Source organism: Ursus maritimus, unplaced genomic scaffold (genome assembly GCF_017311325.1).
Source record: "Ursus maritimus isolate PB19 unplaced genomic scaffold, ASM1731132v1 scaffold_22, whole genome shotgun sequence".
Classification (NCBI taxonomy): domain Eukaryota; kingdom Metazoa; phylum Chordata; class Mammalia; order Carnivora; family Ursidae; genus Ursus; species Ursus maritimus.
In genome coordinates this window covers 30548584-30573943 of record NW_024424675.1, presented here as the reverse complement: position 1 = coordinate 30573943, position 25360 = coordinate 30548584, and the positions used below count along the sequence as shown (strand labels likewise).

General features: G+C 49.5%; 1 protein-coding gene across 2 annotated transcripts in view; it reads left to right on the top strand.

Moving 5' to 3' along the window:
* PTPRT (protein tyrosine phosphatase receptor type T) overlaps positions 1–25360 on the top strand; it is a 1014747-nt gene that overhangs the window by 971944 nt on the left and 17443 nt on the right. For both annotated transcript variants that reach the window (XM_040638323.1, XM_040638322.1), the window contains 5 exons: positions 1144–1298; positions 4631–4766; positions 6848–6997; positions 8411–8584; positions 12195–12326. In XM_040638323.1, coding sequence (XP_040494257.1) covers positions 1144–1298; positions 4631–4766; positions 6848–6997; positions 8411–8584; positions 12195–12326 — 747 coding nt within the window. The remainder of the gene's footprint in view (positions 1–1143; positions 1299–4630; positions 4767–6847; positions 6998–8410; positions 8585–12194; positions 12327–25360) is intronic.

Here is a 25360-nt window from a genome sequence, read left to right as displayed (position 1 = left end):
CATCTGTAAAACAGAGGTAACAACATAAGGACTGGTATGAGGATTAAATGAGTTAATACATTGAAATGTTCAGAAGAGTAACAGGCATGCAGTCTGTGTTTAATACATGATAGCTATTATTTTCACTATTAATGTATTTCTAGACTCAGGTCATGCATCACCTCCTCCAGGAAGCCTTCTCTGATTTCTCCTTCCGCAGATGGGGTTACCTGATGCTCCTTTAAGCACTTCAATAGGATTATCCACTTAGGAGTCTGCCTCTTCAGCTAGACCATGAGCTGCTACAGGGACTGGGACTGTGGCTTTTATTTCTGCCTTCACAGTGCTTAACACAAGGCTTGGCACAGATAACCTCAGTGAACCTTCCTTAACTGAAAGAATGATCAAACACTCTTCCCATTCAGTGCTCTCTGCATATCTGCGGGAGATGGAAGGGTAGGAGAAAGTAGGCAAGGGCACTGCATAACTCAGGCTCCAAGGTGACACCTGACTACGGACTGGGCAGAGAAGTGCCCTCAGGCTGCAGAGTGTCAAGGAGGAGTGGTAGGAGGGGAAGTGACCGGAGCCCCAGGCCCCACTGCCCCCATCAGTCGGAGAAGCTCTGCTTTTATTTGTTTCCTATCTTATGATTCTAAATAAGAATCTAATGAATTGCGGAGTCCGAAACTTTTTTTTTTAATTTGAAAGCCATGGAACAGTGAGGGACACAGACCCCAGTACTGAAAGGCCTCGTGTTCCACTGGAAATGACTTGAACTTGGTGTTTAAGACCAACCTTTCTCTGGAGTCTGTTCTGCTGAATAGAAGTCCCATGACACCCTTGTCAAAAGAGGGTCCCTTGGACAAACACTGTGGGTGTGTTATAATGCCCCCTTGGGGATCCAGAGTGTACATGAGCCCACTGAAGGCTCTGAGAAGTCCTGCAGCAAAGCCACTACTTCTACAGTATCTACTTCCATGGCTCCCAGATGCAACAGATCACAGAAGTCACCCTGTGTGGCAACCCCTTGCTCAGCTGGCAGGGTCCTGTCCTCCCTGACAGCAGGGAGGCTGGTTCCTCTGTGCAGCAGGTGTGCTCCCCGTGGGTGCTGGGCGGGCATGTGGGGGCGGCAGCTGGAGGAACAGAGGCCCGTTCTCTCCTCAGAAAGGCTACCACGAGATCCGGGAGCTCCGCCTCTTCCACTTCACCAGCTGGCCCGACCACGGCGTCCCCTGCTATGCCACCGGCCTCCTGGGCTTCGTGCGCCAGGTCAAGTTCCTGAACCCCCCCGAGGCTGGGCCCATCGTGGTCCACTGCAGGTAAGTGACAGCCTCCGGCACTAAACGAGGCTGCTTCTTCAGCACTGCTCTCAGAGAGGGAGATGCAGTTTTTCCAGCAGCCTTTATTCTTTGTCTTCAAGACTGCTCTGCCTGTCGCCAAGCCCAGCCCAGGTCCCAAGGTCTGCTGACAACAACAACAACAACAACAACAAAGTAATAGTAGCAATACCAGTGGGTATCATGACTGTTGCAGTGAAATAGTAAAGCCCCATGGGGACATGGGCTCACACTGAGCACTGTCTGTCACGTGTGCACTTCGCACATTCCTCACGCAGCCTGGAGGGGTGGGTGTTAGTATCCTTCCCATTCTACAGATGAGAACATTGAGATGCTGAGAAGGTGGACCCTTTGCTTGGGTCCTGCAGGTGTAAACCGGGAGCACTGGGAGTTGACAGGCTTTCCTCCAGACGCTCACCCTCGGCTGCTTTCCACAGCAGCAGGGCGCCTCCGTGGAAGCGTGCTTCTCTTCAGTGCTGTTATTTTAAAAATCAATTGCTGGCCTGCAGGGTCCTTAACAGAGAGTAAATGGACAGCGCCAGGCTTCACCTTATTATGGAGAAGAGGTATTTTCAGCTCTGACCTAGAAAGTCACATGGGGAATGACTGGCACGTCTTCCAATCCTCCCAAATGGAGATGAAGTGTCATGTCAAGGGCATTCAGAATTGGACCAGACCTGAAGGCCAGCTGACCAGCACACTCCTGCCTTCCTCTTCCAGTGTGACCTTGGGCCCAGCCCACCTTTTCAGACCCTGTGTGTTCTTAACTTAGCCCGCCCTGGCGGTTTCCATGTCAGTCAAGGCCTTGAGTGAAGCCAAGGAGGGATTCCACAAACTGCAGGCATCTCAGGGCCAGCCCCTTGTCACTCGGCATCCGTTTACCCTCCCCACACAAGCGATTAGGGATTAGAGACCCCATTTCACAGATGAGGTCACTGAGGGTGAGGAGGTAAGAGTCACCGTCAGCCCTGGGCTCTCGAAGCGTTTTGCATATATCTTCTGCTTTACGGCTCATGACAGTTCAAGGACAGTAGAATGTTAGCCCCCAAGTCCTGTGTCCCAGAGAGCAGCCAGAGCAGGGGTAAGGGAAGAAGGGAGACAATGTATCAGGCTCTCCTTGCATAACTGCCCTATGTCTCCAGAGCCAATCCTCCTAACACGCCTGGCACAGTGGTCCCCACTCCCGGGGCCATTCTGAAGATGAAATGTGCTGGCTGACATGTACACGGTGCCTAGGAGAAGTCCTGGCATCTAGTAAGCACTTAAAAACACTACCGGTCTCTGCCTCTAATACTGGTCCACTCCCCAGACTATTAATTCTTCAGAGCAGAAGCCATGTCTGCTTATCGTCATATCCCCACTCCCAATGCCAGCATCTAGTGCATACTGGGTGCTCAATAAATATTTGTTGAACGTAAGTAGCTACCATTTACTGAGAAACTGTAACGCAGCTAGGCGCAGGCTAGGTAATTTACACGCACTGTGCTTTTTCAGTATCAGTTCGAGCGACGTACGTGTATTGTGCTATCAACGCTACGGGGTGGGTCTATTTATTATTATCAGCCTCGTTTCATGCTTGCGGTTACTGAAACCCAGAAAGGGTAAGTCATTTACCCAAGGTCACACAGCTAGTAAATGGTTGAGCCAGGACTGGGTTCCAGGGGTCTGACCCCAAATATGATCGGCTCAGTTGCCCCATGAGGCTGAAATACAGCTCAGGGCCTCCAGAGAGTCCGGCAGGGAGGCAGGTATCTGTGTGAAGCTTACGGGCACCAGGCAGATTTTCCCCGGCAGTGGGTCCGAGATTCACTAGCAGGTCGGTCTGCTTGTTTCCCCTAACATGGGTGGAGGGGGAGACTTCAGGAGGACACAGACGAGTGGCTGTTTGTGCTCCCTCCTAGACCCCAGGGCCCAGCCTGCTGAGTCCCTTCTGGGGGAGGGGGTTCTGGATTAGGGGGTGGAAGGGTACAAATACAAGTCAAACTTCACTCACTTTAAACCATGAAATTTCACTAAGAACCAAGACTGCTTCCCACGGGCTTGTTTTCTGGATCATTGCGGGTGACAGTCCCTGCCAGCCTGTCCTGCCTGGATTTATGGTCAGCCAGTCCTGCTCTCTTCCTGCCCCATCACTTGTTTTCCTAGGGGAAGTGGGATATGAAAACAGTCAGCATGGGCCTCCTTGCTAGGCTGGCCTTCACTTCTTAACCACGTGCACTTGAGGCCAGTGTTCCGTTTGTCTCTGGTTCAGAGCCACGCCTGGAACCCAGTGCTGATCGGGGAGGGACTGGCTGTGGCCCATGGGTCATGCTGAGTTCTTTTTGCTATTTTGTACTTGGTCTGAGATTTTCCTAAAGGAAGGCACCAGTGATCCGAATTGAGTATGTATCAGAATCGGAGTATGTCTACCGGACCAGGGTCTTGGGGCTGTCACCTATTCCAGTGGAAGAATGCCCCTGGCTCACATTCCTGGGAAAACAGGTGCCTGTGGAGCCAAACCTGGGGCTTGAGACGTGGGACCTGGGACTCACTCTCTGCCTTTGGGCCCGCTCAGAGGATCTGCTTCCCACCTCCCTTCTGTTCCCGCATCTCCCTTTCCTTGCTTCCATCCCTCAGCCTGTTCTCTGAGAAAGAGAAAAAGACAGAAGGGGGAGTGGGGAAGACCTGTCTACTAGCCATCTGCAGTGTCCAGGCACCGTGCCTTGTACAGTATAGACGGATTAGCTTCACCCACTGGAGGAGGAAGCAGCCTGCAGTTCTGTTGTCGAAGCACACGTTTTGTGCTACGGCTGCTACGAGGAGCAGATGTCTAAGAGCGCAGACCTAGAGCCGGACGGCTAGGCTGGAAAGTCCTCCATGGCATACCAGCTCTGTGACCTTGAGCAAAGTCAGCTGTCGGTGCCTTGCTTTTCTCACCTGTAAAATGGGGTGAGAAACTTCCCAATGACCTCGCAAGGGAGTTAATATGTAGCATTTGTAAAAGCACTTAGAACAATGTCTGGCACTTTGTAAGCATTAAATAAGTCCTTGCTAAATGAGGATAACAAAAGTAAGCAGGTTCTGATAAAATAGCTCCCAAAGCCAGCATCGCTCTCCCATTTTACAGAGGAGAAAGCTGAGGCTCTGAGTTCACTCGCTTGCTCAGTGTCCCAGCAATGCTGGGATTCAGACTGTTGTGTCTGACCTCCGCAGCCTGCTGCCTCTCTGCAGGGTCCTTGGGACAGGGCTGAGTGGTTGGGGGGGGGGGGCGGGGAGCCTCTCCAGGACTAGTCCCGCCCCGAGGTCCCTAATAGAGACACTGTCCTCTCTTCCAGTGCTGGGGCCGGGAGGACCGGCTGCTTCATCGCCATCGACACCATGCTTGACATGGCTGAGAATGAAGGGGTAGTGGACATCTTCAACTGTGTGCGTGAGCTCCGGGCCCAGAGGGTCAACCTGGTACAGACGGAGGTGAGTTCTGGGGGATTAAGCTGACCAGCCAGCTGCAGCCCAGGCCACGGAGAAGCAGGGTGGAGCAGACGCCCATGGGGAAGGGGGAGTGCATCCCAAAGAAACAGACCTGGGTGTGGGAGAAGTGAAGAGCGGGATACATGGCTTGCTATGATGAGACCACAGTAGAAGCTAGGACACTCCTGCCAGCCTTGAGGTCCCACAGTGTAAGCGCTTCCACCAGTGGGGAATGGTGGTGAGTTCCCCATCTCTGAGGGCATCTAAGCAGGAACCAAATGGCAACTTTCAAGGATTCTTTGAATAGTATTCCTGCCTTGGTGGAAGAAGACAGGGAAGGATTGGCATTTACTGAGTGCCTACTGTGTGCCAAGAATTGCTTCAGTCCCTGCAGGAATGATTTCATCAACAAAATTATTGAGTACTTGGGCTGGGTTCTAGGGATTCCAAAGGAGGTAACACATAGCCCCCATGCTTGTGGGAAAAGCAGACCTTCAGGCATCTCTCTGTCCAGGTAGAGAGCCCAAGACCCGAGGGAAATGGGAGGAGTTCATCTTTAGTGTTGAGCACCTACTATGTGCCAGGCATCGTGCTAGGTCCTTTATATTCGGGATATTATTTGTACTCCTCATGACAAGCTTCTGGGGCAGCTCCTACTAGTATCCCCATTTTACAGATAAAGGGTCCCCAAGTCCTCACACAGGTGGACAGTGGTGGAACCTGGGTCCATGTGACCCCAAGACCCATGCACTTTTCTCTGAACCGTACTCTCTTGTTAGGCAGCCTTTTCTGCCTGCCCTACTTTTCAAAGCCATGGCTGGTTCTTCTTATAACAAGCCCATCGTCCGGTTCTAAGGAAGGCTGTGGGTGCCCAGGCCGTCAGGTAGGGCAGATAAGAAGCTACATCCATCATCAGTCCTGCAAAGGGAAGTGTTGGCTTTGGGCCTGGCCAGTCACGGCTGGCTCCACAGAGAATCCCCCGACTTACAAGCTTTTACACATGGGAGTCTGCTGTGGGCTCTGAGCTAACTCTGGCAGGCTAGCGTCTAGACTCGGTGAGGCTGCGGGAAAGCCAAGACGCATGCTTGCAGAAGGCAGGCTTGCCGGCTGGCACTAGACGGGGGTCCCTGCTGCCTGGTGCAGAGACAGATGTCAGATAGATCATCATGATGCATCTGGGTAGGTGTTTGGTGTAGAGATGGGCCAAGCTCTGCAAGAAAACAGTCACTCAACAAACGTTTGTTAAGGGCCTGGGAGCAAAAGCAATAGCTCCCACCTGGTAGTTTTGCAGAAGACTTTGCAGAGGGAATGAAGCAGATGGGGCCATAGCAAAGGGGACACAGGGTTCCAGGAGAAGAGAACAGCAGGTGCAAAGGACGCAGGTGGCAGAGGGGCCCAGGGTTCAGGAACAGACCCTGAGACAAGGCATGTGGCTTACGTGGGAGGTGATCCCATGACTCGCTGGTTGGGAAGCAAAGAGGAGGAAAGGAACCCAGGCTGTGCGGCACTGTTACAGGGTTTTGCAAGCTGTTTAACCCTGTGGACACCTGGAGCCCAAGCCTGCTGGCAGCTCTGAGGTAGTACGGAACATGCCCTCCCAAATCTCCTACCTGAGACAGAAAGAACCTAGGTGTTTCTGCCTCAGCTCTCCGCTGACACTGCTTGAGGGCTTCTTCCTGGAGCGCCGACTGTTCAGCCCTGGGGGCTCGCCCTGCACCCGGCCCCAGTGTGCTCCTGGGACTAGCAGAAATCCCTCAGCGTGAATCTCAGGTGCTTGCAGCCTTCAGGGTAGAGGTGGAAGCTGAGGGCCCATAGGCAGGCACCAAGAGCCCATGCTGCAGCAGGTCCAGAAGTTTCTGTCATCAGTGACTGCACTGTTCAGTCTTAGAGTGCAGTCTCACCCCCGCTCAGGCGATCACTAAGAAACAGGGAAACTTGGCCCCTCGGGTTTTTGGAGAGGAAGCCATGATTCTGCGATCTAAATCCTGTCCCTCCTTCCCAGCCACGGGATTAAATTGGAGCGACACATGCTCAGGCCACTCTTCTCACCCAGAACCCTATCTCTTCTCCCCATGGCTCGGCAGGAGCAATACGTGTTCGTGCACGACGCCATCCTGGAAGCGTGCCTCTGCGGCAACACCGCCATCCCCGTGTGCGAGTTCCGCTCCCTCTACTACAATATCAGCAGGCTGGACCCCCAGACCAACTCCAGCCAGATCAAAGACGAATTTCAGGTATGAACAGGTCCCGGGCTCGGTGACCCAGCCAACTTCAGCGGCACCGAGCACATTCAGGGGGTTTTCTTGGTGGGGACGGATAAGCCTCGTGCTTCTGGTGTCTGCAGCACTAGACAGCTGCAGAATGAATTCCAGAACATTCAGTGCACAGCCGCGAGCAGCGATTAACCAGTCACCCGGTGACTGCTGACACTTGTTTTTAACTGTGATCATGTGTTTAAACTGACTTAGTTCTAGTCTAGTCCTAGTGGTGGGTGGAGACGAGTTTCTGAACACAGGTGTGAGTTTCATGCTCTGCCATCCCTGGAGGGACTCAGGTTTTCTTGCCATTTCTGTACAATTGGAGTGTGTCTATCCTCGATCCTCACTACTCAGTGTGGGGTCTGCAGACCAGCCCCATCAGCTTCACCTGCGAGTTCATCAGGAATGTAGAATCCTGGGTCCCACCCACACCTGCTGAACAAGAATGTGCAGCATAACAAGATCTCTGCGTGATTTGTCCGCACATTAAACTTTGAGAAGCACCATCCCAGAGCTCAGCTCAGCTCAGGACTGAGTAAGCCAGGAGTCCAGCCTGTTGTCCTGAGGTCAGTGCCAGGGTCATCCCTGGGCAACAGGAGCTGAGAACCAGGCAGCAGGAAGCAAGGAAGTTCCAGGAATTGAGGGGCACGTACTCGGCCCATGGTTCCACAGGCAGATACCCCAGCCAGGCCAGTACCCCCATGCTCCCTCAAACAGAAGCTTTACTGGTTGGGAGGAGAGCAGGTACAGAGTAGGGGAAAGATGGAAGCCACAGCCCCCTCCTGGCTGCACAAAGCATCTGGTCTCCTGGCCCGACAATTCAGCTCTGGCCCCACACTTGCAAGACGCACTCTGCAGAACACAGCCCTGAAACTTTCCAGGCTCCCCAAGCTTCCCCCTGGGGTCTCTCACCCATCCTGAGCAGCTCGTTCTAAAAACCACTTTGAGAGGAGCATTGGGGAAATCCTTGCCCTCCTTCCACGACACTTCAAGGGATGCATGACACTCAGAGATTCCCCAGCCCCACCCCCAGCCCCACTCTCTGACCTCCTGGCTGGCCCACCCTTTACAGAGCTGAGCAGGTTGGCACGTGTTGGCAGCCTGTGTCTGCTGTGCATGTGGGCATGCTGCCCTGCGGCCTTGGCATCACGGGGGTGTCACAGAGCCCTGACAGGGGCTCTCAGCTCCCAGGGCATGGAGCAGCCAACAGGAGATGGCAGAACATCACATGGGAGAGGAACAAGTCCTGGGGGCAGGGGAGGGGCGGGACTGGAGGACCAAGCTTGGAGGACAGAGACAGGATGGGGTAGGCTGAGTTTGAACTTCGCTCTGCTCTGTTTGAGGCAACGGCCTGAGCAGTGCCTACCTGTCTGTCTTTGTGCCCTACAGACCCTCAACATCGTGACTCCCCGCGTCCGGCCCGAGGACTGCAGCATCGGGCTCCTGCCCCGGAATCATGATAAGAACCGGAGCATGGATGTCCTGCCTCTAGACCGCTGCCTGCCCTTCCTTATCTCGGTGGATGGCGAACCCAGCAACTACGTCAATGCCGCACTGATGGATGTAAGTTGAGCCCCGGCTGGGACCCACTGGGAAGTTTCTTCAAGGTGGAGATGGCTGGAGCCCAGGGCACTGACACCCCACACCACCACCCCCAGCCAGCCTCTCCTTGCTTCTCATCTTCTGGCCCCAAGGACCTTTGCTTCCCCCTGAAGGCTGTGGTCCAAATCTGTATACAAGCTGTGTTCTTGGCTCTTTGATCCCATAAGCCTGGAAGGAATGGACCAAATGCATAAAGTGTGTGTCCATGACAGCACAGCACAGGCCTGCCCAGTCCCCCCTACTGCTGCCTATAGAGCTCTCAGCCTTCCATTCAGTTCAGGAAACATTCCATATGCCAGGCCTTGGCCTGAGCCCTGGGAATGCAAGGTAGTACAGACATAGGTTCTGCCCTCGGGGAGCTCCCAGGCAGGTTCCCAGGTCACTCCAGTGCAGAGGCAAGAATGAGACTGGCAGGTAGTAGGTGACCAGTAAGTGGTTGCTGGACAGTTGATGGGATGTGGCAAAGGGGGCAAAGAAGGGGACAGGCCATGTTCCTGACTGTTCCGTCAGAGCCACTGTCTCCTGCTTTCTCAGCATCGAGTCCAAGAAGGGCACTCCCACCCTGGCTACGTTTAGGAGTCATGACCCTAATGAGGGGGTCACATCCTTGCTCCAGTGAGTCCTTGCTCCTGACTCGTAGGCCCCCCACTGGGTCCTTCAGCTCCTTCCGGTTGCAGATGTAGAGATGTAGAGATGTTTGCAGCAGGATTAGCCATGGGTCATCTGATCTCATCCTTGTGCTTTTCAGCAAAGAAAACTGAGGCCAGAAAGAGGAAGAGACTTGCTCAGGGTCACCTGGAAAGCCAGTGGCAGAGCCAGAATCCAGAACTCACACTCTAGAATTCATTCCGTGGGTCTCCCCACGGTTTGTGCAATCCAGTAAGACACAGACTTCTTGCCTCCCAAGGCTCAGAACCAAGAATACCATTGCCAGATTGGAGATAAGCCCTTCCAGGTTCCCCTCCTCACCCATGTCCAAGGTCATGTCCATTCAGCCCGTGTGGACTTCCCATCTCACCCAGGACAGTCAGGAATGTGCGGTCCTCTCTCTTGGGATCAAAGCCAACTAATTCTATGACCCCTGATCCTCCTGAAACTCTCCCCAAGGACCCTTGGTATTGGAGGCAGGGAGGTGACAGGAGCTCAGTGCCTATCAGCTCTGTCGGGTCCTGCCCTGGCCTCTGCCCACAGGGGGGCCCAGGAATTGGAATCCCTCCTATGGGTCCAGAAGCAGGGAACCTTGTCCTGGTCAGATCAAATAGCTGGAGGTGGAGGGGAAACCTCTGGCTTTAGCTTAGAGCCCTCCAAGATCAATGTGTGCCTGTGTGTGTGTGTGTGTGTGTGTGTGTGTGTGTGTGTGTGTCAAGAGATGGGGCCTGGGGGGTGTAATCACACTTCCAAGCTCCTCACTGCTTTTTCTCCCACTTGTCCCAACTCCCTCTCCCTGGCTTCCTCATTTATGCAAGGATCAAACATGCTTCTGGCCTCTACTTAGTAGGTTAGATGCTGCCTGGAGCCAAATGGCTTCTGCCAAGCTCTGATGCTGATTGTGTTCTCTTTGTCCACTGGGCATTTCTCCTGTGAGCCATCACTGGGCCTTTGCCTTTCTTACAAAAAAAAAAAAGAAAAGAAAAAAGTCCTTATCTGTATTCCAGTTCGGTCTGTGCATTATCTGGTAACCATAGCAGCTTTGCTCCTAGCAGAAAAATATGAAGTCCTCTGGGTTAATTTTTAATGTTTCCCCTGGTAAAGGATGATGTTATCCATGAAATGGATTGCCGGCTGATCCCTGAAACCCGGCAGGAGCGTGGATCTCGAACATATTTTCAGATAAGGCTTTGTCAGGCGTGCTGGCCTAATAGAGCATTTATCACAGAGACAGGGAAAAAGGAAAGAGAACTAACATTCACTGAGTGTTGGGCGCCATGTCGGGGCCTGACTTATCCTGATTCATTCTGTATTTGGGTGTTATTGTCCCCACTTTCTGGATGAAATACTGAGGCTCAGAGTATTTGCATGACTGTCTCCAGGTTGACTAGCTCAGAAAGGGTGAAGTCCAAGGTCTGGATTGTGTCTTTTGACTCTTAAAATCTAGATTCTTTTCCATGTATAGAAATGGCTCAAAGACCTGCTGTCTGCAGCTAGAGTTTGGCTTTTGGGGAAGCTAAATATTCTGTCCTCCTAGCCCCAGCCCCTCCCTTTGACCATTCCACTGGCCAGGAGAAGGCCCTTGGAAGACAGGACCCTAGTGTCTACATCACATCCACAGTTGCAAGGCATTTTTTTGCCACCGGCAAAAAAGAGGGCATCAAGAAATCATTTATGTAATATGGTCGGTAGGGTCTTTTGCCTGGGTCTTCCCCTGGTTTGGACAGGCAAGACCCCCTTGCCTCCCCATCTTCCTGCTGACTTGTCACTCTACCAAAAACACCTGTGTCTGCCCCAGGGACTGTCTTTCAAGAAAGCTTAAGAAGAGAGGCTGTGGACAATCTCCAGTTTCACAGACCACTAAAGGAGAAGCCCTCCAATCTTTCCAAACACATTCTCACAAGCTACTGTAATAACTCGGGCCCAGTCAAAGCTTCCAATATAGCCCAGACTCTCACAAGCTATTTTCTGCGAGCCTCAGTTTCCCCATCCGGAGCTTGGACCTGAGTGTATTCGTTTGCTGGGCCTGTATTGGGGGTCTCCTGTGCCAGCCACAGTACCAGTGCCAAGGATGAAGAACCACGTCAGGGATGTGTCTGTCCTGCCAGTGGGCTCACAGCCCGTTCATGTGTCTTGGTCTTTCCAAATACAAATCCCATTCACTCTGCATGACAACCATCCCCAAATGGGCGTTGCAATTCCCATTGTCCAGATGAAGAACCTCTTAGAAAGATCTAATAACTTGCCAGGGCTTAGCACCAAAAAAAGGTGGGGGGGACTCTACAAAGGATGCTTGGATGGATAGATGGTTGGATGGATGGATGACTTATAACCTACAAGTCAGAAAGCTGGATTTGAACCCCGGGTCTGCCTGACGCTAAAACCTGAGCACCTTCCACTGCCCATTGTCTCACAGCACACCGTGCAGGCTTCTCACAGGCCAGCTCCGCCCTCATTCTGGCCTTGGGGCAGGAGTGAGCCTCCCGTGACAGAAGCCCCTGCAGAAGACTCTCTGCCGTGGGCTGAGCCAAGCCCCCTCCAGCGCCGTGGGCCCAGGAGCACAGATATCACTACTGTCCCAGGAGGTGCTCTGGCCAGCAAAGCAGCAAATCTGCATCCAGAATCTTTCATTTCATAGTGTAATAATGATTATTTGCTGAGCTCCAAAACATAAATAATTTATTTGGATAATCCCCAGCTGAGTGACACTTTCTAATGAAACGTCTTAGTTTAGGGGAGAATGAGCTCGTTATGAGAAGGGCCCCTTGGCCACTGGCGGCACCCAGCATGACAGAACAGGTAGGCGTCTTGTGCGATCGGCTTGGCAGGTTCGGGGGCCTCTGGCAGCCTTCCAGGCCTCGTCGCCATCAGAACATCACTGCTGGGTGTGTCTCTCACGAGTCCCGTGTCATTCCTTTGTCAGAGCCACAAGCAGCCCGCTGCCTTCGTGGTCACCCAGCACCCTCTGCCCAACACCGTGGCGGACTTCTGGAGGCTGGTGTTCGACTACAACTGCTCCTCCGTGGTGATGCTGAACGAGATGGACACGGCCCAGGTAGGAGGGCGCCGGCCACTGCCCCGGAGCTCAGGTGCGTGCAGGCAGCCACGCCCGAGCGCTGGAGGGAGAGCGCGAGAGTCCGCGTCGTGCTGCCTCTGCCCAACCGAGCTGCTGCGGGCGGGCACTGGCTGGCTGCCAGCACCAAACCAGCCCCCGTCCTGCTGCCGGCAGAGGCCGGGGGTCTCTTGCCAGGACCCCGCCACCCCCCCACCCCACACCCTCTCCCTTCCAGCAATGACTCCCCCTGCCTGTGGGCTCTGTCCAGCCCTCCTCCCCAGTCTGGGGCCAGATTCTGTTCCTTCATCCCCCAGGCACTGATTAGCATCTTGCTCCAAATCCCACTGAGCACTCTGAGCCCAGAGGCTCAGAGAGCCTCCCCCGCTCTGAGCATCTCCAGCCCTGCAGAAGAGCCTGATGCCTGGCCACACCCAGCCAGCCAGCCACCTCCCCCCTTGGAGATGCAGCCCACGCTGACAGAGCCTGGAGCTTGAACCCTGAACCTTTTGCCCACTAGCCACCCTGAGGATCCTGGTGTCATCAGAGATGGCTCTTGTGTCCAGGCAGGCTTCATGCCTTAGCCCCCCAAGGTCTGACAGCTCCAAGCATCACATGCCTACAGCACATTCCAGTACTCGGGACACGTGTCATGGGAAAGTTTCTGGAGCCCACGCCGCAACTGCCCCCCCCCCCGCCCCCGGCAGGGCAGCCATTGCTGGGTGGAAAAAGTAGGAATGTCCTTCCAGGTGTTCGAAAAGTGGTGTCTTGAAAGAAACTCAGGGTACCTCAGTGCACTCCCGTGTGCGTGCTGGCCTTGTGTGGGAGTAAAATAAAATGATCTGAGCTGTGGTCTCAGCCCTGCAGGAGCTCACAGCCTTGCTACAGAGACAGATGAGCAAATTGTCCCAGCCTCACGTGGCAGCGCTGTAATAGAGGTCAGCCGTGAAGTGCTGTGCTGGCCGGGAAACAGGGAGCAATTAATTCTGCCCAGAGGGTGAGGGAAGACTTCAAAAAGAAGGTGACTTTGGCCTTGAAGAAGGCAGCAGAGGCTTGGGGGTGTGGGGCTGGGGGAGCTGGGGAAAGGCCCTCCGAGCAGAGGGAACGGGGGGCAAAGGCAAGGTGGTGTGAATGTGTGTGACTTGTTTGCGGAACGGCTGGGGTTGCGGTGGGGCTGGCGCTGGGGTCTGTCGGGAGCAGAAGCGGGCGGTGAGGCTGGAAAATGCAGCAGGGCGCTGCTTGCATGGGGCTGCCCACGTCGGCTACAGAGTTTGGGCCTTGGCCGGCAGCACGGTAAGTGTTGCTTTATAAGCAGCAGAACCTTCTCGTCGAATAAAGCTTTCATGCAGGCGCCATCTAGGAAACAGGTCTAATCACGAGCTGCTTGTGGTGGAGCTGCCCGGGGTGGGGGTTGAACTCCATCCAGACTGGTCTTCTAGCTCCTGCCCCCATCCCCATGCCTCTTGGAGAGTCAGGACCCTGGGCGCGTTTGTGCACCCCACCCCCCTCCCGGGCTTCCTCGGAGCAGGGTGAGACAGTACTTGCTGTCCAGGGAGGAGAGAGACGGCGGGCAGTGTGTAAGCCGCGGTGTGGCGGAGTTCCCGTTAGAAAGCTGCCTCTGGGGACCAGCGAGGAGGCAAAGCTGGAGGGAAACCAGGGGATGGCGGTGGAGGAAGCTGCAAACGCACAGAAGAGAGAGGTGGGGTCTGAACGGAGGAGGTGGCCGGCAGGTGGGACAGCGGGGCTGGGATGTGGAAGCTGGGCTTCCAGATCCAAGCCCACGGGTTTGGGGAGCGGTTGGATGCAGGAGCTGAGTGAGAAGAAGCTGTGGATGGTGGCGGGGCCCAGGTCTGGGCAGTCAGGCGTCTGGGGGGAGGAGCTGGAGCGCCCAGTGGGATGCGTGCGGGAGAGACACACGGGAGAGATGCGCTCGTTCTCCAGCCGTATTCGTGGAGTATCTGTTACCCGCCAGGAGCTATTCTAGGTGTTTGGAATGCGTCGCGAATAAGACAGAGCAAGCAAAACAACAGATTCCCATCTCTGCTGCAACTTCTGTTCTAAAGTGAGGAGACAGTAAATGACAAACACCCTACAATGTACTTACTTCTTTGTCAGAGGTGATGAGTATATGGGAAGAAATAGGAGGGCGGGGTAAGGAGGATTGGAAGGGGGATTTGGGGCCTGGAATACAGCTGTGATAGCGGGAGCAAGGCAGGCCCTACTGAGGTCACATGCGAGCGTATTTTGGAAGTGGGGGAGAGAATGAGCTGTGTGACAGACTCTGGGAAGAGCATCACAGGGAGAAAGGACAACCCACACCAACACCTGACGGGGGGTTCCAGCCTGGTGCATTTGAGGAACAGCATAGAGGCCACTGTGACTGGAACAGAATCGATGTGGGAACAGCAGCAGCGGGTGACACAGAGACATGGGGCCAGGTCATGGAGAGCCTTAGGGGTCATAGGCAGAACCTGAGGTTTTACTGTGAGAGAAGAAGGGAGCCACTGATAGGTTCTGAGGAGAGGAGTGGCATACTTTGACTTTTTTAAAAAAGCATTCCTCTGGCTACTGTGTTGAGAAAAGCCTGCTGGTACAGGAAGGGGAAGGCGTTTGCTAAGCGAGCGAGCAGGAAGGACAGAGAGGAGGCGGCTTCTGCAGTCATCCCAGGTGACGAGTGATGGCCACTTGAACCCGGTGGTAGCAATGGTGTGGATTCTGGATTAATCCTGAAGGCAGACCCAACCAAATATCCTGACAGACTGAATAGGGAGTATGAGAGAACAAAGGTGACTCCAAGATTTGGGGCTTAAACAGTAGAAGACTGGAATCTGAGATAACCATGAAATTAAATGGATTCCGGTAAAACAAAGACCCCTGTGGAATTCCAGACTCAGAAGGCATAGCCGTCCTATTCCTTTGCCTAAAAAAGTAAAACCGCAAACGCTGCTCCAGGAGCCCCTGAGTGAAGTAGAGTCTCTGAAAGCCTGTTTGCTGTTCACCTTTTCCAGAATCCCTTTTTGCAAAACCAGAGTTCAGGCACGGAGGAAGAGTGTCAAAGAACCTCACTTTGGGACATGTAGGGACGCAGGGGTCAAGGTCATTGGCTCTAGCTCCCCCTTCCAGGGTGGGTCTTGTGTAAACGAAGATTTCTCAGCCCCAGATGTTGGTACAGCCTTTGAGAGTTGATTCCCTAAATACAAAAACATCAGGCTCCGAAGAGCCGTGGGGTTGGCTGCCATATGCAGCTGGCAAGCATCCCCTAAAATCGGCAGATGAATAGAGCACTTACTGATATAAATATCATCACCACAACAGCTGGGTGCCTTGTGAAAATAAACAGTGACACCGCGTGAGCATCAGAAAAGCCGCCCTCAGCACCTGGAAGGGCGGTTCTTTGAAGCAGTATCAGCATTTGCCTGCCAGCGTGCCCGTGCCGGGACAGCTCCGGCTTCCTGGCCAGCCCAGCGACACAGATGGGTCTGCCCTAGGTCCTCAGCATCAGTAGGGGACCGGTGCCACATCCTGGGGCTTGACAGGGGACCAAGCCTATCAGGGCTCATGATGAGGGTTGTGGCAGGACTACCTGTAAATTGCGGCAAAATAAGGTGGGGGAGAGGCTGAGACCTCTCCGACTGCCTTATTTTCCTGCACCGCTGGCCGAGTCCGCCTGCCTCTGCTCGGAATCCTATACTGCTTCATTTAGTCGGCCACCGCCAGCCGCAGGCGCTCTCCCGTTCTCCGCAGTAGCTTCTGTTCAAAGATGATTCCGAGCAGTGGGGGCCGGAGAGGAACACTCTGAAGGCAACTACAGGTAAACCTTAGAGATTGTTTTAGCTCTTTAGGACTCCAAGGCCTGTGATCAGACGAGTGGGGCCATATCCTAGAACCACAGCATCCACCAAATGGCACTGTGGTTTCCAGCGGGCACCTCAGAAAAAACCCTTCCAGTCACACCCAATAGCACTGACACAAGATCCCTTCCATCCTCGTGGGCTCTGTGGATAGCCCAGAGTCCATGGGGAACGGACAGCAGAAAGAAGCCCTCTTCATGGTCATGCCACACCCTCCGTATCATTTAGACAGCTCAGGAGATCCTTTGTGCCAGCCATGGGGTGGGGACGTGCAGTAGGCGGAATCTTGCCCCGCACCCCCAACGACGTCCACATCCTTGTCTCTAAACCGGCCAATGTGTTGTCTTACAGAGTAGAAGGGACTGTGCAGATGTGGTCAATTTAAGGGTGCTGAGATGTGTACATGGTCCTGGGTTACCCGGGTGGGCCCAGCATTAGGGTCCTAGTGAGCGGGATGCAGGAAGGTCAAAGTCAGTGGCGATGGAAGCAGAAAGTGGAGTGAGACGACCACAGGCCAGGGAATGCCAGCCGCCTCTCAAAACCGGAGAAGACGAGGAATGGGTTGTCTCCTGCAGACTCTAGAAAGGAACACAGACCGCTCGGCTGACACTTTGGTGGTAACCCTTTAATACCTATTTCCGATTTCTGACCTCCAGATAATTTGTGTTACGTTAAGCCACATTTGTGGTGGTTTGTTGCATCAGCCATAGAAAACTAATACAGGCAATAAAACTGAAAACAGGAATTCAGACCCAGAGGTATAGGGATCAGTGCCAGCGCCGGGTGTGAGACTGAAATCATGGGAACATCCGGAGTCAGCAGTGTCGGACTGGAAAGTGGTTCGAGCTGGAGAAAGCCAATTCTGAATCAGAGTCCATCAGGAACCATGAGAGAGCAAGATGGTGAGAGCCAAGGAGAAGGCAGATGTCCACCTCACCAACCACAGGACTCTTGTGAACCCAGAAGGAGGTCTTTTTAAAGTCAAGGTTCATGCTTTCTGGATTGCATTCGATCCTCCAGTCATCAACATGCTTTGACTGAGAACCTACTAGGCACAGATCAGACATAACACAGGACAAAAGAGGCACAAAAAAACACAATCCCCACGGAGCAGACATTGTAGTGAAGTGATATCTACCTGCCAGACTCCCTTTGGCGTCAAACAGGATGGAATCATCTTCAGCTGGAACCATCTCAACCAAGAATCCCGAGTGCAGGAAGAAGCTGACCAGGACGCAGGAAGGATGTAAGAGCCAATGTCCAGGCAGCTCTGGACACATCGCTCTCGAGCTCTGTGGGCAGCTCTGGAAGAATCCAGCAGGAGATGACCACCACACATCACCCCAGCAGCCTGGAATCAGGTTTGGGGTCATCGAGACCCAGTGTCACTTTGGTTGTCTCCACCTAGTAAGTGCTAGGTGATTAGGATTCCTTGACTAGCCTACTCACTGATGACACTGGCGACGCTTGCAGCATCCCTGGGTTTCTCAACGTGTCACTTGTCACTCATTCTCGGGAAGACACACTATTTTGCTTACATCTTAGAGATTTTATCATCTATATGTTCTCCAAACACCTTTGATATTTCCCAGGTCTTTCCTCCATAGAACTGCTATTTTAGAAGCTTTTGTTTTCTGAACTGTATTTATTAATTAATCATTTGTTAGTTTTACTCGTATATTTTTCCACGAACATAACTACCATGATGAATTTCTGATTGGCAGACTGTATACAGAGCTAACACGAGGTGGTCTAATTCCAGCTCAAAGCCAGAGACTTGGTGTCCTCCACTCCAAGACAACATGATTCCCTTAGGCTTTTGAAGACTTTGGAGATATCTCATTGGTTTCTCCTGCCAACTTTATGGATCCCACTTTGGAAATCACTGATCTGACTGGGGTCCATTTCCCCTCATTTTGCACATCAGGAAGCTGAGGTCCGGGTAGGAAAAAGGATTTACCCAAAGCCCTATCACCCATCACTGTCTTGGGCCCAAGGCCCTCTACCAGAGATTGTGAAGATTTTGGTCACCATTTAAACAATAGGATTTCCAGAGCCCTAGTGCCTGACAATCACTGACTGGTACCTAGGAATATGGAGCAGGAAGGAATGTTCTTTGGTTTCAAACAAACAAGAGCTCTATAAAACCTGAGTTGCCCAGTTCTGAGGCTCCTACCATGGAAAGTCTGAGAGTTCAGGTGATGCTAGGCCAGGTAAAAGGTGAGGGAGGGTGGGACTAAGAACAGTTCATTCCCATGGAGCTTCTAGAAGTGAGAGAGGCAAGCAAGCTTATCATCCTCCCAGGAGAAAAGCAGGAGTGATGTTTCAGGGATGTCTTTTCTTGTCATTGTGCCTGCAAGGCAAATAGCAAGCATTGATATCCCCATTTTTATCTCGGCTTGTGAAAACACAGCCCAATGTGCTGGCAAAACCCACAGAACACCCAAGTCTGTGTCTCCACGAACCTCAAGTCTGACTTTGCAAGGGGCTGTTTCTGTTCCAGTGAGGATAACAGTAGAATAAGAAGTCTGGGGCCGTGAGACCTGACTTTAAGTTCTAGCCCTGCCACATACTTGCCTTAAGCCGGTTTTGTAACTTGTCCCGAGTCTCAACGTGATCATCTATTAAATTCATGTAACCCAGAGGTCAGCCGATTTCACTCTGTCCTTGAAGATTTCATTAAAGTGGGCTCTGCTTCCTCTTCCCCCCCCCCTGTGGCCAAGTCCACTGTCCACCCCACAGATTTCTGGAAATTGCAAGGGAATCCTGTTCGCATGCATACTTCCTAGTTCCTGCTCAGGCCTTCCTGGAGGCAAGGTGGGGTTGGAATCCCAGTAATGCCCATGACCAAAGGCTGAACATCGCACATTCTCATTCTTAACCCCCCCACCTTGCCTCCTCACCCCTGGCATGTGGCAGCACATCTCCGCCCCCCACACACACTCCATTGCCCAAACCACTTCCTGCCTCTACCTCTCCTCCCGTGCCTCCCCTAGTGATGCCACCTTCTACCCAAAAGATGTGCCTTTCTTAAGCTGTACAGTTGCGGGCTCTTTTTTAACATGTAGTGTTACATGTAGTGAACATACACGATTAGTTTCATGTGTATTTATAATATAGTTCAGCAATCCCACAGGTTACCCAGCGCTTATCAAGCACGGGCACTCCCTGTCCCCTCACCTTTTCACCCAACCCCCCCCACCTCCTGTCTGGTAACCATCACTTTGTTCTGTAGAGTTAAGGGTCTGTTCTTTGGTTTGTCTCCTTTTTACTCCATCGCTCCTTTGTTTTGTACCTTAAATTCCACATATGAATGAAGTCATATGGTATTTGTCTCTCTCTGCCTTATTTCACTTAGCATTATACTCTCTAGATCCATCCATGTTGTTGCAAAGGGAAAGATTTCATTCTTTCTTATGGCTGAATAATATTCCGAATATATACTGCTTCTTTATCCATGATCTACTGATGGACATGTAGACAGCTTCCGTAATTTGGCTATTATAATTAATGCTAGGATAAACATCAGGTGCATGTAGCCCTTTTAATTTTTTTCTTTGGTATTCTTTGGGTAAATACCTAATAGTGCAATTACTGAATCACAGGGTAGTTCTGTTTTTAACATTTTAAGGAACCTCCATACAGTTTTCCACAGTGGCTGCACCAGTTGGCATTCCCACCAGTAGCGCATGAGGGTTTCTTTTGCTCCATATTCTTGTCAACACCTCTTATTTCTTGTTTTTGGTTTTAGCCATTTTGACAGGTGTGAGGTGATATATCTCATTGTGCTTTTTATTTCATTTCCCTGATGATGGGTGATGTTGAACATCTTTTTATGTGTCTGTTGGCCATCCGAATGTCTTCTTTGGAGAAATGTCTGTTCATGTCCTCTGCCCACTTTTAATTGGATTGTTTTTGGTGTTGAGTTGTGTAAGTTCTTTATATATTTTGGATACGGAATTTATCAGCTGTATCATTTGCGACTCTCTTCTCCCATTCAGCTGATTGACTTTTGGTTGTTTCTCTCGCTGTACAGAAGCTATTTTGATGTAGTCCCCATAGTTTATTTTTGCTTCTGTTTCCCTTACCTCGGGAGACAGATCTAGAAAGATATTGTTATGGTTGATGTCAGACAAATTACTTCCCGTGTTCTCTTCTAGGATTTTTATGGTCTCAGGTCTTACATTCAGGTCTTTAATCAAACTTGAAGTTAATTTTGTCTGTGGTGTAAGAAAGTGCTCCTGTTTCATTCTTTTGCATGTTGCTGTCCAGTTTTCCCAAGACCTTTGTTGAAGAGACTGTCCTTTTCACCACTGGATATTCTTTTCTGCTTTATTTAAGATTATTTGACCATATAATTGTGGGCCTATTTCTGGATTTTCTATTCTGTTTCATTGATTTGTGTGTCTTTTCTAAAATAATTTTTATTATGTTAGTCACCATACAGCACATCCCCAGTTTTGGATGTAATGTTCCATGATTCATTATTTGCGTATAACACCCAGTGCTCCATGCAATACGTGCCCTCCTTAATACCCATCACCAGCCTATCCCATTCCCCCACTCCCCTCCCCTCTGAAGCCCTCAGTTTGTTTCCCAGAGTCCATAGTCTCTCATGATTCATTCCCCCTTCTATTTACCCCCCTTCATTCTTCCCTTCCTTCTCCTACCGATCTTCCTATTTCTTATGTTCCATAAATGAGTGAAACCATATGATAATTGTGTCTGTTTTTGTACCAGTACCGTACTGTCTTGATTACTGCAGTTGTGTATTATAACCTGAAGTCTCGAGTTGTGATGCCTCCAGCTTTGCTTTGCTTTTTTCGAGATTGCTTTGGCTTTTCAGGGTCCTTTGTGGTTCCATACAAATTTTAGGATTATGTGTTCTAGGTCTCTGAAAACTGCTGTTGTTATTTTGATAGGGATTGCATTAAATGTGTTCATTGCTTTGGGTACTATAGACATTTTAACAATATTTGTTCTTCCCGTGCATGGGCACAGAATGTCTTTTCACTTCTTTGTGTCATCTTCAGGTTCTTTCATGAGTATTTTATAGTTTTCGGAGGACATGTCTTTCACCTCTTTGGTTAGGTTCATTCCTAGGTATTTTGTTATTTTGGGTGCAATTGTAAATGGGATTGTTTTCTTAATTTGCCTTTCTGCTGCTTCGTTATTGGTGTAGACAAGTGCAGTGGATTTCTGCCATTGATTTTGTATCCTGTGACTTCACTGAATTCATTTCATTTATCAGTTCTAATAGGTTTTTTTAAATTCAATTAGACAATGTATAGTAGTACATTAGTTCTAATCGTTTTTATGGTGAAGTCTTTTGGTTTTTCTTATATATAGTATCATGGCACCTGCAAATAGTGAGATTTTTACTTCTTCCTTCCCAATTTGGATGCCTTTTATTCATTTTTCTTGTCTGATTGCTGTAGCTAGGACTTCTAGTACTCTGCTGAATAAAAGTAGTGAGAGTGGGGGGGAAAGTGGTCAGAGTGGACTTCCTTGTCTTGTTCCTGAACTTAGTGGAAAAGCTCTCAGGTTTTCCCCATTTAAGATGATGTTAGCTATGGGTTTTTCATATAAGGGCTTTATTAGGTTGAGGTATGTTCCCTCTAAATCTACTTTGTTGAGGGTTTTTATCATGAATGGATATTGTACCTTATCAAACATTTTTTCTGTATCTATTTAAATAATATGGTTCTTATCCTTTTATTAATGTGATGCACCACATTGATTGATTTGCAAATATTAAACCACCCTTGCATCCTGGGAATAAATCTCAACTGGTTTTTGTGAATGATTTTTTTAGTGTATGGTTGAATTCCGTTTGCTAGGATTTTGTTGAGGATTTTTGCATCTATGTTAATCAGGGATATTGGCCTGTAGTTCTCTTTTTTGTGGTGTCTTTATTGCTTTTGGTATCAGAGTAACACTGGCCTCAGAATGAATTTGGAAGTTTTCCTTCCTTTTCTACTTTTTGGAATAATTTGAAACTAGGTATTAACTCTTCTTGAAATGTTTGGTACAATTCACTGTGAAAGCTTCTGGTCCTGAGCTTTTGTTTGTTGGGAGTTTTTTGCCTACCGATTCAATTTTCTGGCTGGTAATTGGTCTGTTCAAATTTTCTGTTTGTTCCTGCTTCAGTTTTGGTAGTTTACAAGCCTCTAGGAATTTATCCATTTTTTCTACATTGTTCAATTTGTTGGCATATAATTTTTCATAATATTCTCTTACAGTCCTTTGTAGTTCTGTGATGTCAGTTATTTCTCCTCTTTTGCTTCTAAATTTGAGTCTTTTTTTTTTCCTTTTGTGATGAGTCTGGCTAGATATTTAACAATTTTGTTGATCTTTTCAAAGAACCAGCTTCTGTTTTCATTTTTTTACTTCCTATACCATGTATTTCCACTCTAATCCTGATGATTTCCTTCCTTCTGCTAGTTTCGGATTTTGTTTTTTCTTCTTTTTCTAGCTCCTTTAGGTTTTAAGATTGGGTTATTTCTTTGAGATTTGTCTTACTTCTTGAGATAGGTCTGTATTTTCATAAACTTCCCTCTTAGAATAGCTTTTGCTGCATCCCAAGGGTTCGGGGCTGTTTTCACTTTTGTTTGTTTCCATGTACTTTTTCATTTCTTTGATTTCTTTGTTAAACCATTCATTGTTCAGTAGTATGTTATTTAGCCTCCATGTATTTGTGGTCTTTCCAGATTTTTACCTATGGTTGATTTCTAGTTTCATAGCATTGTGGTCAGAAGAGATGCATGGTATGACGATCTTTTTGAATTCGTTGAGGCTTGTTTTGTGAGCTAATAAGTGATCTATGCTGGAGAATATTCCAAGTGTACTTGAAAAGAATGTATATTCTGTTTTAGAATGGGACGTTCTGAATAAATCTGTTAGATACATCTGGTCTATTGTGTCATTCAAACCCACTGTTTCCTTGTTCATTTTCTGCTTGGATGATCTGTCCATTGATACAAGGGGGGTGTTAAAGTCCCCTACTATTACTGTATTATTATCAATTAGTTCCTTTATGTTTGTTATTGTTTTATGTATTTGCGTGGTCCCATGTTGGGTGCATATATATTTACAATTGTTATATCTTCTTGTTGGATTATCCTCTTTATAGTGATCTTGTCTCTTTTTGCTTTGTTCTAAAGTCTATTTTGTCTGATATAAATATGGCTACTCTGACTTTCTTTTGACATTCATTTTGCATGATGTTTTTCCATCCCCTCACTTTCAGTCTGCAGGTGTCTTTAGGACTAAAATGAGTCTCTTGTAGGCAGCACATAGATGGGTCTTCTTTCTTTATCCATTCCACCACCCTATGTCTTTTGATTGGAGCATTAATCCATTGATATTCAAAGTAATTATTGATATATATGTATTTATTGCCATTTTGTATTTGCTTTGTGGCTGGTTTTTGTAGATTTTCTCTGTTTCTTTCTTCCCTTGCTCTCTTCTCTCATAATAAATTGCTTTCTTTAGTGATATATTTGGATTCCCTTCTCTTTATTTTTTGCATATCTATTACTGCTTTTTGATTTTTGCTTTGTGGTCATCATTAGGTTTATATATGACATCTTCTACATATAGCAGTCTATATTAAGGTGATGGTTGTTAAAGTTTGAACACATTCTTTACTCCTCTCCTCCGCACATTGCAGGTTATGGTGTCCTACTTTACATCCTATCATTTTGTGAGTCCTTTGACGGATTTTTACAGATATTTTTACTGCTTCTGTGCTTCCTACTTTTCTTACTCTTACTTATGGTCTCTACTTCCCTTTAATAATTTTTTAAGGCTGGTTTAGTGGTCATGAACTCCTTTAGCTTTGGTTTGTCTGGGAAACTATTTCTCTTTCTCTCTGAATGATAGGCTTGCTGGATAGAGGAGTATTCTGGGCTGCAGAATTTTCCCAGTCAGCACTTTGAATATATTATGCCACTCTCCTCTGTCATGCCAAGTTTCTGTTGAAAAATCTGCTGGCCTTATGGGTTTTCCTTTGTAAGTTACTTCTTTGACTTGCTGCTTTAAAATTTTCTTCATTACTACGTGTTGTTTTAATTACTAGGTGTCTTGGTGTGGTCCTCCTTGGGTTGATTTTGTTGAGGGATCTCTGTGCCTCCTGGGTCTGGGTATCTGTTTCCTTCCCCAGGTGAGGAAAGTTTTTAGCTATTATTTCTTCAAATAAATTTTCTGCACCCTTTTCTCCTTGTGTGGTCCCTGTTATTAAGCTTGATGGAGCTGCTGAGTTCCCTAAGTCTATTTTTATTTTGTATAATTTTTTCTCCCACCTGCTTATCTTGATTACTTTCCATGACTCTGTCTTCTAGGTCACTAATTCGTTCTTCTGTTCCACTAACCTGTATTTATTCCATCTAGTATATTTTTTGATTCATATATTGTGTTCTTCACCTCCGAGTGGTTTTTTTTTTATCTCATGGTTAAGGATCTCACAGATGTCCTCCACTCTTTTCTTAAGTCCAGTGAGTATCTTTATTACCATTATTTCAAATTCTCTATCAGACATACTACCTATCTCTGCTTTGCTTAGATCTCTTTCTGTGGTTTTGGCCTGCTTTTTCATTTGGGATGTACTCGTCTGTTTCCTAATTTTGTCTGCCTCTTTGTTAGGAAAGTCAGCTACATCTCATGTTCTTGAAAGTAGTGGGCAGGGCAAACACTTTTAACAAGGTGGCACTGGTCCTTTGCCAGAGGGAATGTGCCTCCACTGCTGAGACTGGGGCCAAAGCACGCATAGGCAGGGCACATAGTACCCACGAGTTGCGGGCACTGGTGGTTTTCCACAAGGGGTGAGCCACTGCTCCTGAGACCAGGGTCGTTGGGGCTGTTCCACTAACTGTGCATGGGTGGGGCATACAGTTTTAACAAGGTGCATGTGTCCTCTCTGGGGGGTGACCAGCTGCCACCATTGCTTCCAAGACTGAGGCCCTGCAAAGCACACAGTCAGAAGACATGGTGTTGGTAAGATTTGCAGGGTCTTCTCGGGGAGGAACCCATAGCATCGGGGCTCAGGTAAACATGACTGGAAAGGGCAGATCTGCCAAAGCACAGAGGAGCAGGGCTTGGTGTAAGCAAGTTAGGTAGTTAATGTGGGTGCTGTGCTGGTTCCCACAGGTGGTTGTGTGTTTATGCTAGGGGGGTGGAGGAGGGAAA